A 13,527-nucleotide genomic window follows, 5' to 3' on the forward strand; every position below is an offset into this window, starting at 1 on the left:
ACTAACAGACAGGGCTGTGTTGCCATTATTTTATACCCATGTTTGAATCCTCCCACTTCAATATGAGTGGCTAAAGTGCCCCAAGTGCATCATTCACTTATCTGAAATTCAACATTACATCATTGTTGCAGCAGTGGTCAGGCCTGTTTTACTCTATGGTTCAAGTCATAATTACTGATTTAGCTAACAGTAATGAATAACATTTAAAATGATGCCTGCTTTACAAGTGAATGTGATAAACTGCATGAGTAAAACACCAGTCAAACTCATCTTGTGCTTTTGTGTGTGAGTGGTGCAAGGTTTGCGGCCGCTCTCCTTTGTTTACCTTATTGTTTGTCGACCCTGGTTCCTCCTTTTCCCACTGGCGGAACCACAGCCCAGTCCACAACCACCTTATACACTCCCCGTTCAGTTCTGAAAAGCCGTTTTTGTTTTGTTTTGTCTCTTCCCCAGTTTCTAAGGGGCAGCCAAGCTTCTCTGGCCAGCTTTATTTACTTCCCTTCCGCTGGCGCTGGAGTGGGAGTTAAGGAGCTCCTGGCGGTGAAGCTTGCCCTAGAAGAGTGGAGGCACTGGCTGGAGGGGGCCAAACACACCTTTCCAGATAGGGGTTGTTCTTTACCCGGTTTGATTTCATCTTGTAATACCGTCCTGGGTCTAAAGGCATCAAACCGGATGCCGTCTCTTGCCAGAGGGAACCCCTCCCCCCTCCTGCCACCCCTTCAGTGGGGACACTTGGGCACTGTCAGATGGGAACATGAGGCCGATCCCGGTCAGGAGAATGGCCCATCAGGCCGGGACTACATATCTCCCTCCCTCAGGAGAAGGATACTCACCTGGAGACACTCCTCACCCCAGTACGCACACCCAGGGGTGACACGTACGCTCAAGTTCCTGCGGCACCAGTTTTAGTGGCCCCACATGGAACAAGATGTGCGTGCCCACCTGGCCGCCTGCATAGCATGTGTGCAGGGTAAGGACCACAGAACCAGGTCCACAGGTCTGCTGCACCCTCTAGCGGTCCCCTCACACCCCTGGTCACACCTGTGCTTGAACTTTATCACATGGTTGTCCCCGTCTCAAGGCAACACCGTGATATTATTCATTGTGGACAGATTCTGTAAGGCTGGTCGCTTTGTGGCTCTGCCCAAGCTACCAACTGCGCAGGTGTCAGACCGTGGGGTGCAGTTCACCAGCCAGTTCTGGGGGGCCTTCTGTCGCTTGTTGGGGGCTGAGCTCAGCTGGGACCTGCAACGGACCCTCCGCTGTCTGGTTTTGGTGCCCCGTCTACCTGTTACGACCAACTAAGGTGGGCGGATTATGCCCACAATACGCTCTGGCACTCATCCTTATGCACCCTTCAATTTGGCTATGCTCCGCCTGCCTTCCCCGGACAGGAGACAGTGACGGGGGTGCCCTCAGTCGACCATATGATCAACCGTCGTCTGCCAGGGCGACCCAGAAACACCACGTGGAAACTACGTCTGCTCCATGGGTACTGCCTCTCCCCCTGGACCCTGTACCATGGATGGTGTCCCTGTCTACATCGTCCGCTGGCTTTTGGCTTTTTGGCGTGAGTGTGTGCATTTGTGTGTCTTTGCCCGTTTTTGGGTTTTTGTTTTCCACCCGTGTTGAAGGGTCACTGTTGAGTTTTTACTTGCTTCATATTCTGCAGCTCTGCAGTTGGGTTCTACAACCTTCTGGGCTGGAGAACTACTGCTCCCCACCCATAACTCTTTTATTATGTATCAGGTTCTCCTGTATTCCAAGTGGCTTTGATGTCTTTATAGACTGTTTGTCCTTCCATTTCACAAATGATTCAAAGCACTTTTCCTCCCAAAGACTCAAAATCCCAGAATTTGAAACAATGATTAGTGCAAAGCAGGCAAAACAAAAGTATGAATCTTGTTTGTAAGGCCTTGATAAATAGCATACTATTGTAAAATATTTGTCTAGAGGTGGCCAATAAGGTACATCTTGAGAGCAAGAAAGATGGAGGCCCTATGTTGATTATAGCAGTTATAATTCCATAACCATCAAACCATCTACCCCTGCCACTCATGCCTACAATGTTTGAGGCACTGCAACAAGCAACCATAGTTACAAAACTGGACTTGCACAGTGCCTAAAACTTGATACACATCAAGAAAGGGTACTCCCATTGCCAGCGCAATCAGTCACAGTGGCCACTCTGGGAAAAAAACACAATGCTTTATTTGTTTGTATTGTTGCTAAAACCCGATATGAATTCACAATCATGCAAGAGTTCACTATCAGAGTAACCAGCATCCACATCTAAGAAGGCAGAACCTTCTTAACCTGCAAAATCAGCCAAAAATTGCACTTACAGAGAGTGTACAAGTAGAGCTATTAACGGTAGTCCTTCTAAGATCTGCTGGTATGAAGAATGCTCCTCGCAAGGGGTGCGACAAGAGAACCAGAGTCTATGCTAAACTAATGGAAAACACCAGACAGCCAACAGTGCCATTAATCCTGCTCTCATACTTCTGCTCCCAAAAGAATAACCTGGACTACCTGGATTATTCAGCAGTCAACCCAATGCGAGTTTAGAGACTGTTCTGGAGATGTTGTTAATGAAGTCCACCATAGCCTCCGTCATTTAGCTCGATAACCTGCTCTGCCATTGTGTGGACTGTGACACGGACCTGTCCTGTAAGACATACAGAGGGGGGGCCTGTGTGTTTATATCAACACAGAATAGTGTAACAACACAATACTGGTTTTCAGCTACTGCTTGTCGCCGGTGAAGTTTGCTGTCATCAGAGCCAGGCCATTTTATCTGCCGAGGAGAGGAACACTGTGTACATCACAGACGTATATGTTACACCTAGTGCTAATATTAATGCCAACACACTGCATGTCGACTTTGCAACTCGTGGGGCTAATGTGTTAGATCTTGTTTAAAACAATCCCAGTGCATACAGAGCAGAGCCCCTCCCCCTCTACAGCTAATCAGACCTCATTTCTGTTATGCTCATCCCAGCATACAGATCGGTCATCAGACATGCCAAATAAAAACAGAAGCAAGTGACAACCTGGTCTCCAAGTGCCATCTCTGCTCTTCAGGACTGATTTGAGCGCACTGACTTGGACATGTTCAGAGAAGATGCTACATCTGATGACTCCATCAACATAGATGATTATACAGAATCAATGACTGGTTACATCTGCAAGTGCATTGATTATGCTACTGTCTCCAAAACCATCAAACTGCTGACACATGGTGCATGTGGCAGGAAATCCAGACCATCAACAAATACAAGACACCTCCACCTGCATGTATTTGTGATGCCTTCCTTCCTGATGTGCTAAAAACCTTCTACACAAGGTTCAAAGCACAGAACAGAATGATGGCAAGGAAGACCACACCTCCTCCAAGACAACAGGTACTTTTCCTGTTCTTAGCTGATGTGCAGAGAATTTTACACAGTGTCAACCCACAGAAAGCCCCAGGACCCTACAGAGGATAGTGAGGACAGCTGAGAACGTCATCTCTACCCTCCATCACAGACATCTATGCCACATGTTTCAGCCACAAAGCCACCAGCATTGTGGACGCGCCCACCCATGTCTCACATGGACTTTCTTATTCGCTCTGATGCCAAGCCTCCACTACCAGACTCTGCAACAGCTTCGTGTACCAGGCAGTCAGACTCCTCAACACACAGAGACAGAGCTGAATCCCCCCAACCTCCACACTCTCAAACACAGGGACTAAACTGCCAACATTTGCTGCTCATTCTATAGAACCAAAAACACACTTCAGATGGTTCCACCAGCTACTTCTGGAGAACTGCCTGTATATTAAGCTGGGGGAAGTTGCATTTCCATGCCTCAACAGTGTAATTTCTAGGCTTTTCAGCATAGACCCAGACAAGATAAAGACATTGTAGTCTAGGCCCACACTTCCATTCTTTGGTTGGTCCAACAGTTTTTGAGGTTAGCAAACTTTTTCCATCACTTTGTGTAGAAGTTTAATTCTGTGCCTTTTCCCCTCTTTGCCCTTATGCAGAAGACTGTGGCTACATGGTCATGTGGCCTCAAAGCCTCACCCCACACTGCTGACAATACTATTGGTCGTATCAGGCATCCTGGCCACACCATGCATAACTAATTTATTGTATTTTTGTCTTCTAGGTCCCCAAATTTGCACAAATAACCCAATGTCTGCTGCAAAATGCTCCATGGACTCATCCGGACACTGATGTGCCCCCTGAATATGCTTTGAGTCTCTTAGGTATTTTGTTCTGTAGAATGCATCTACTTAAAAAAATCAATATAAACCTAAAATTGAAAGATAGTGGCTTTATAAAAGGGATGTTCCAAACTACATGAAGTACACTGAACATGGCTTTGCAGAGGGTGAGATGCAGTGTATGAAAATAAAAATAAAGAAAAGGAAAGAAAAAGACTACTGCTGATCCAATTATTAGACAGCAGATTCTACTTTGAGGAGAATGCTTATTGCAAGTTCTCACTGGGTTGCACTGAGTTGAATGATGTGTACATCAGTCACCCAGAACACCCAGAACACACTCTGGCAATCCAGATTGTGGAGTTATCTGTTTTTATCTTATGTAAAATGAAAAATATTGTATTATTATTATTATTATTATTATTATTATTATTATTATTATTATTATTATTATTATTATTATTATTATTATTGGTAATTATGGTAGACATATTACATATTATGAATAATTTACAACAATTTTTATGAAATAGAAAAAAACAATGATTCTATTTATTTCATTTATTTATGTATACTTGCAAACCCTGATTTCTAAACACTAAAGCATTTCAACATGTAGTCACAGGCATGTCTTTTTTCAGATTAAACATTTAATAAGACTAATTCACAAAATGAAATTACACATAAAAAGTGGATTAAATATGCATGTCTGTCAGCGCAGTACATTATGAAAATAGTGTTAGAAATTAGGAGGTCAGTGAGGTCATTAGTGTTTTTCATTAAGGATGTATACTAGGAATTGAAGCCCATTTTCTTTTTTTTTATTAATGATATTCATAAAATATCAGTTTCTACATTTTTTTGTAAATACAGTCTAAAACTAAATAATATAAACATAGATTTCAAGCCTTATGTTTGACACTGTGCTGAATGTGATAAGTGAGTGCAGAATGGTCTAACTTCATTCACTGAAACAAACCTGACATTAAATTAAAAATGATCTGGTATCAGATTAAAACTTGAAGATGAGGATTCAAATATTCGACAAGAAACATTAAGTTAACTGATGTTCTAAACCATGGATAGAATATTGCATACATCAGTGGATTCAATGAAGAGTTCATGTACAATAGCCAGCCAAACACAGTCCACACTATTGAGGCAGTTGTCATGCTTTCAATGGACAGAGAACATATATAAAATGGAATCCAGCAAGCAAGATAAACAAAAATCACGAGTCCCAGTGTTTTTGCTGCTTTGGTTTCAGAAGAGCTTACAGACCTGCATTTCTTTACAGCATGTCTTACAGCTCTGACAGCTTTAGCTTGACGTCTTGCAGCATTAAAAATGATTGAATACAGGATCAGTATAACAGAGCAAGGAGCGAGAAATGAAACAACCAGATCAACAATCACCCAGGAATATTTAAAAATCACTACACACTCTCCATAACAACTGGTGATTATTTGAGATTGAAGTAAATGGTCACTAAAGTAAAAAAAAACTATTATAATATACAACAGGGAAAAAGGTCCAGCTTAGAACTATGAACAGAGATGTTTTACAAACTGTGATTCTTGTGGGATAATGCAGAGGACCTTATGGGGGTTCTACAGGAATATTGGAACCTCTATGTAAGGCTCGTGTGTTGCCTCCACACCAGAAGCATGACTGAGGGACCTACACCTCTCTAGTGGCGCATGTTTACTCTTTCAGCCCCTGAACACTTGATCCACTCAACTTTGAAACCTGCAGGGACAAGCATCCACTTTAAGGGCAAGAATTCCATTTAGAGGTCTTAATTCCATTACCATCAAAGACTGCTACCCCCAGCCACTCATGTCTACAGTGTTTAAGGCACTGCAACAAGTGACCATAGTCATAAAACTAGACTTGCACAGTGCCTACAACTTAATACACATCAAGAAGGGGTAATTCCTGTCGGTGGTGCGATCAGTTGCAGCAGAGACTCCAGGAACAAAACAAGATGCTTTTCCTTCGACCAGCAGACCCTTCTAAACCTGCAATATTGGTAAGAAAACTCCACTTACAGACGTCTACAAGTAAAGCTGCGCATATCCTGAGCCCGTTTGCCTGGAAGACTGCTTCTCATAAGTGAGCCAGCAAGCTGATGGCTTACTCCAGCTGGCCAGTGGTGCCATCCGTCCTGCTCTCAAACGTCTGCTCCCAGGAAAATAAACTGGCTTAACTTGATTGTTCTGCATTCAAGGTGTGGAGAAGTGGTTAACAACCTTCCTCCAGACCTCCATCATTTAGCTTGATGGCCTGCTTTCCTTCCGTGTGGATGACAACATGGACCTGTCTGGTAAGAGGAGAGGGCCTGTATGTTTACATCAACACAAAATGGCGTAAAAATGGAGTTCTGGTTTCCAGCTACTGCTCGTCACTGGTGGAGTTTGCTGTTGTCAGAGCCAAGATGTTTTTTCTGCTGAGAAGAGGAACACTGAGTACCCCATAGCAGTGTATGTAGCACCTAGCACTAATATTAATGCTGATTCTGCTCTGAACACACTGTACAGTGCCATCATTCAACTGCCGAACTTACACCCTGACAGTTTATATTGCTTGAGATTTCAATCACAGTAACCTGAAGGCTCTGCTGCCCAGCTTTTTTCAGCAAGTGGACTTCTTCAGCAAGTGGAGATCTTGTTTGCACAAACATTCCCAGTGCATACAGAGCAGAGCCCTGGCCCCACTGTGGCTACTTGGACCATATCTCTGTTATGCTCATCCCAGCATTTGGACAGGTAATCAGACATGTGGAATCAGAACAGAAGCAAGTAACAACCTGGCATCCAATGATCTCCGCTCTTCAGGACTGTTTGAGCACACTGACAGGGACATGTTCAGAAAGCTGCTACATTTGATTGACTTCATCAACCTGGAGAAGTACACAATCAGTGAATGGCTACATCAGCAATTGCACTGATGATGTTTCTGTCTCCAAAACCTTCACACCTAGGCCCAGAAGCCATGGATGACTGCAGAGGGGCATATGCTGCTGAGGGCCTGGGACAAGGCCTTCAAGTTAGGGGACAATGCAGGTCTCAGAACAGCTAAAGCCAAGCCCGGGGCATCAGAGATGCAAAGTGCACCTACAGGAAGAGACATTCCTGACACTCGGCAAATGTGGCAGTGCATCCAGACCATCAAAATCTACAAGAAATGTCCAGCTGCATAGAGATACCTTCTTTCCAGACGCATTGAACACCTTCTACGCAAGGTTCGAAGCACAGAACTGAACAACGACAAAGAATACATCTTCTTCATATGACCAGATACTGTGCTTTTACTGACCTTTACACAGAGTCAACTCATAGTGGCAGAGTGCTCAGAGGATGGGCAGAACAGCTTGCAGATGTTATCACAGTCATATTCAACATTTCTCTGAGCCATGCTCCTGTGAAAACATGCTTCAAGATGACTACCATTGTTCCTGTGCCAAAATGTCCCAAATGTCCTGCCTGAATGACTAGCATCCCATTGCACTTGCTCCCATCAACAGGAAAGACTTTAAGAGGCTGGAATTGAGGCACATCAAAAATCAGCTCCACCTCTCGCTGGGCCCAGTGCAGTTTGTGCATCATCCAAACTAATCAACAGATGATGCCATCTCAACGGCACTCCACCTGGGTCTTACCCAGCCCACCCTTTCACTCTTGGTTGGTCCAACATTTTCTGAGGTTAGCAAACTTCTTCCCTCACTTTGTGCAGAAGTTTCATTCTGTGCCATCTTTCCTCAGCTCTTATGCAGAAAACTGTTGGACTGCTGTTTGATTGTTGGCCCAAGAGGCCTTGAAGAAAATTGAGGCATAAATGATGTCCACATGCTCCTTCAGTTGCCCAATAAAGAGGAACCATTTGTTTGTGATGTAGATGCCTCAGATGTCAGTGTGGAATTCTTTCTGAATGCCTAGTTCTAACCTGAAAGCTTAACAACAAGCTGGGCCTGTTTATGATGTCGGAGATAAAGTGCTCCTAGCCCTAAAGCATTTCTTTGAACAGTGGAGACATTGGCATGTTGTACTACGCCTCTGCAACCCTGCACTGATTAAGATTAACACACTCAGTATCTGTTTCTGTATTAGCCATAGCTCTATAGTTTGTGCCCATCACACTCTTATATTCATAAATTAGTACCTTTTATATTAGCCATAGTTCACATTAATTCTCTGTACTGTTTTGTTCTGTTATTTGTTTGTTGTTTGTTATTTGTTTGTACTGAGTGGGTCAACCCGAGTAGGATGGGTTCCTCTGACTGAGTCTTGGTTCCTTCCAAGGTTTCTTCCTCTTAAAGGGAGTTCTTGCCACTGTGTCACCATAAAATTGGCATCTCTGTGGTGCTGCTCATAAGAGGCGTGGACCTGTTTTTCCTGTAAAGCGGCTTTGTGACAACCTTTGTTGTAAAAAGCGCTATATAAATAAAATTTAATTGAATTGAATGATGGGCAAAACCCCCATGTGTGGTCTGGACTAACCACACAACCCTGGCTTATTTTCAGCAGACTAAGCAGGCTACATGGTCATGTTGCCAAAAAGCTGTCCCATCCTTCACTGCTGATAGTACTGTTGGTCTTGTCAGACATCCTGACCACACCATGCAGAACTAATTTCTGTTCTTTTTTTTATGTATATATTTTGTTAAAGCTTGTACTTTTGTCTTTAAGGTCTCTAAATTTGCAAAAATAAGCCACAGGGAGAATAGCAGCTTGTCTCAGAGAAATAGTCTTTAAGGGCTACAAATGTGCCTGTGGTGACAAACACATGTAACTTAAACATATTCTTATTCAAAACTTGCTTTTCTGAAATGAGACCAGTGGGACAGTTGGCTCTCTGGGCAAAGGCAAGGAAGATGTGGTTGCTGTCTGAACTGGTTTGTGGTCATTGTCATTGAGGTATACGGACATTGGTTTAGTCTGGCTCTCAGGGATTCTGTTCAGTAGAATGCACACAATTTAAGAGAAAGTTCAATATAAACCTAAAGCTACGCACTTCTCTCTTATTTGTCAGTTCCATTCTTTCTATAGTATTGTTCCTATGCCATGATCACTGGCATCAGTGGCATGTATAAGGCCTTTTTCTGAGAAAATGATTTCCATGTAGATGTTCTTTGAAGGTTTTGAGTGTCTGCCCCAAAGTATCAGAAGTTTTAATTAGGGCTCTTCTCTAAATACATTTTAGGCTTTAGTGATCCTTGAGCTTTTTCATATAGGCTATAGGTTTTTAATGCATAGTTATAAAGATAGTCTACGGCTAAATGGAAAGGTTTTTCGAACTTGAATGGTATATGAAGTACACTGAACATGGCATTGCAGAAGTTGCAATGCAGTGAATGGAAAAAAAATCAGGGTACAGGTGAGCACAGAATTCAGTTCCACCTCTTCCTTACACAACTGGTGAATTGATACCCTCTGTATTGTAAGCAGAGGGTGAACACAACCACATTAACCAAAATGAGACATCACATTAGTAAGCAATGCTGCTTATTGTCTATAATTTTTAAACAAGCTAGAGATGAGCTGCAAGCATATTGAGATTTTTACTTAAATTAATTGGATGATTTCCAACTGTTAATGACTTACTGGATTTTTTTTTTTTAAGAAATAGGCAAAACTAATATTTCATTTATTTTATTTATGTATGGATACTTTCAAACCCAGATTTCTAGACACTAAAGCATTTCAACAGCAGGTCTTTTTCTGATGAAAAATATCAATGAGACTGGCTAATACACAAAATAAAATTTTACATAAGAAGCAGATTCAATATAATAACATTATGAAAATAGTGACTGAAATTAATAGGTCAGTGATTTTATTAGTGTTCCTTATTAAGGCTGTATTACTAGGAATTTCATTCCCTTTCACATCTATATTAATCATATGCACAAAAATATTAGTTTCTACATATTTGGTAACTACAGTTTAAAACATACAATCATGTAAACAGAGATTTTAAGCCTTATTTATGACACTGTGCTGAATGTGGTCAGTGAGTGGTCTAACTTTTTCACTGAAACCAACCTAACAATAAATTAAAAATTATCTGGGAACAAATTAAACCTTGAAGATGTGGATTTAAATATTCGACAAGATACAATAATGTTAACTGATGTTCTAAACCATGGGTAGAATATTGCATAAATCAGTGGATTCAATGAGGAGTTTATGCATACTAACCATCCAAACACAGTCCACGCTATTGTGGCAGTTGTGAAGCTTTCAATGGACAGGGAACATACGTAATATGGTATCCAGCAAGCAAGATAAACAAAAATCACGAGTCCCAGTGTTTTTGCCGCTTTGATTTCCGAAGAATTTGAAGAGCTGTGTTTCTTTAACGCATGTCTTACAGCTCTAACAGTTTTAGCTTGACGTCTTGCTGCTTTAAAAATGATTGAATACAGGATCAGTATAACAGAGCAAGGAGCTACAAAACAAACCACCAGATCAGTTATTAACCAGGAAAATTTACCATTCACTACAAACTCTCCATAACAACTGGTGATTATTTGAGATTGAAGTAGATGGTCAATATAATAAAAAACAATTATGATATACATCAGGGTAATAGACCAGCTTAGAACTATGAACAGAGATGTTTTACAAACAGTGATTCTGTTGGGATAATGCAGAGGATCACTGACAGCAATGTATTGATCAAATCAAATCAAATCAAATTTATTTGTATAGCGCTTTTTACAACAGGTGTTGGCACAAAGCAGCTTTACAGAAACATGATTACAGGACAAAGAATCAGGCAAAACATTACACATAGAAAATACAGAATACAGAACCCCCAGTGAGCGCGGAGGCAAGGAAAAACTCCCTCAGAGCTGCAGGAGGAGGAAGAAACCTTGGGAGGACCAAGACTCACATTAAAGGGGGGACCATCCTACCACTGGTCAAACGGCTTTTAAATAGAAATTTAAAAAGTCTTTTATACATCCATATAGGTTTTATGTACTCAGGAGTGTAATAGCGCCACTAATGGCTTGGATGTAATCAGTAGTGGAGAATAAGATGAACGATGAGCAGCTGATCTGTGGTGGTGGTGGAGAAGAGCTGACTTCAGAAACTTCCATCAGTCTGGCCGGACAGGAGACCTGAGGGTCCAACATCGGTATCGGGTCAGACAGGTGGGCAGTCAGTAACTCGGAGGAAAGCAGAGAGATGGAATTAGTTTTTACTGGATTTATGCAAAACTGAGAATATTTAAAACATTATCAGAGTGTGGCAAATGACTCCGGCAGATCTAAATAAAACAGCCTAACTAAAGGCAGAGAGCCAGAAGGTAACATAGGCATGGAGGCTCCCTTAAACACTGGCATCCACCCACTCCACCGTCCACAAACCTGATTGACCGTGTGCAGTGGGAGAACAACAGCACCAGCATCTCAGTTTACCACAATTCCCTCTGTCCATGAACCCCTGGATCTGCAGCCTTATCTAAAGGGAAAAACATTAATTACCAAAAGCTAAACTAAACAAGTAAGTTTTCAGTCTAGACTTAAAGATTGAGACTGTGTCTGAGTCCCGAACATATTCGGGGAGATTATTCCAGAGTTGAGGCGCTTTATAAGAGAAAGCTCTTCCTCCTGCAGAGCTCCTCTGAATTTTAGGAACTACTAATAAACCAGCACCCTGAGATCTAAGTAATCGTGGTGGTTCATAACAGGAGATGAGGTCTTGTAAATACTCAGGAGCGAGCCCGTGTAGGGCTTTATACGTTAACAGGAGAATTTTATAGTCTATGCGGAATTTGACTGGAAGCCAGTGCAGTGCTGATAGTACTGGACTAATATGGTCAAATTTTCTCGTTTTAGTAAGGACCCTGGCTGCAGCATTTTGAACTAGCTGAAGTTTATTTAAGTTACTGCCGGAACATCCAGACAGTAGCGCATTACAATAATCTAGCCTTGAGGTAATAAAGGCATGTACTAGTTTTTCTGCGTCATGCAGTGATAGGGCATTTCTTATCTTGGCAATATTACGGAGGTGTAGAAAAGCTGTTCTAGTAACATTAGATATGTGTTTATCGAATGCTAGATCTGAATCTATGATAACTCCAAGGTTTTTAGCTGCTGAACCAGGGGTGGCTGAGAAGTCAGCCAGATTTAGCATTAAGTCTGATAATTTATTTCTAGCAGCTTTGGGGCCTAATAGGAGAACTGATCAACTGCAATTAAAACAAGGTTAAAAAGAGATGCATTCATTGAGTAGCTGATGATGATTTCAGAGACAGTACATGCCGTGTCTCCAAAATACCAACAGGAGTCTCTCAGTTGTATTATTTTCACAGGCATAACAAACATTCCCACGAGAAGATCTGCTGCAGCCAGAGAGAGGATGAGCAGGTTGGTTGGAGTGTGGAGCTGCTTGAAGTGAGAGATGGAGATAATCACCAACAAGTTCAAAATCACAGTACACACAGATATACATGAGAGAAAAATGAACAAAAATATATATGCAGGATCTGATCGGACCTGCTTTCTGCAGGATGCATTGTTTCCAGGAAAGCAGTATTGAATTGTGAAGTTTTGCCTGTATGATTTATCCATTATAAAGAGATGCAGGTTTATCAGATGAAACTGGATCTGCTGTGTCGTCCAGCGATGCTGATCTAACAGACAGGGCTGTGTTTCCACTTTTCTTTATACCCATGTTTGAATCCTCCCACTTCAATATGAGTGGCTAAAGTTTCCAAAGCATCATTTACTTATCTGATGTTCAACATTACATCATTGTTACAGCAGTGGTCAGGCCTATTTTAGTCTATAGTTTAGTCTATAGATAGTTGGAGTATGTGTTTTATGCACAATTCCTTTCCTGTTTTGTAAAACTGAAGTATTTATTTTGTTGTTGAACACTGATAAAGTTTAAATATGTCTTAATGCGTTCATGTGGTGAGCTTAACTGTGAAAAAGTCAATATAACGAGTCCCACTGTTATATTGTGTTTAATAAAGAGAGACAGACTTGAGAGCTTGAGGTTGAAGCCATGAAGCTATTAAAATAAACTACTTCACTTTTTAAGGTGGAATGGAATAGTAAGAGTATTTCAGAGTGTATTGGTGTGTTTAGTTGTTTGGTGTGCTTAATTTGAGAACTACACTGTATAAAACTATAAACATGTGTAAGTAAGTGTGCATACTATATTTTGTGGTTGTGGAGAGCCACTTGTGGCGTAAAAAAAAAATACACCCCCCTCCCCCCCCCCCAAAGATTTCTTTTGTTTTTGCTTTTTTTTATATTAATATTTGTTCTGATTATCAAACAAACTTTAATATTAGAC

General features: G+C 41.6%; 1 protein-coding gene across 1 annotated transcript; it reads right to left on the reverse strand.

Moving 5' to 3' along the window:
• Positions 1 to 10,268: 10,268 nt before the first annotated feature.
• LOC111194995 (trace amine-associated receptor 6-like) lies at positions 10,269 to 10,898 on the reverse strand (the record flags this gene model as incomplete). The annotated part of the gene is made up of 1 exon (XM_049469060.1): positions 10,269 to 10,898. A coding segment is annotated over one exon (630 nt), but the record flags the coding sequence as incomplete, so codon positions are not given.
• Between the last annotated feature and the right edge of the window lie 2,629 nt (positions 10,899 to 13,527).

The sequence above is a fragment of the Astyanax mexicanus genome, chromosome 20 (assembly GCF_023375975.1).
Source record: "Astyanax mexicanus isolate ESR-SI-001 chromosome 20, AstMex3_surface, whole genome shotgun sequence".
Classification (NCBI taxonomy): Eukaryota; Metazoa; Chordata; class Actinopteri; order Characiformes; family Acestrorhamphidae; genus Astyanax; species Astyanax mexicanus.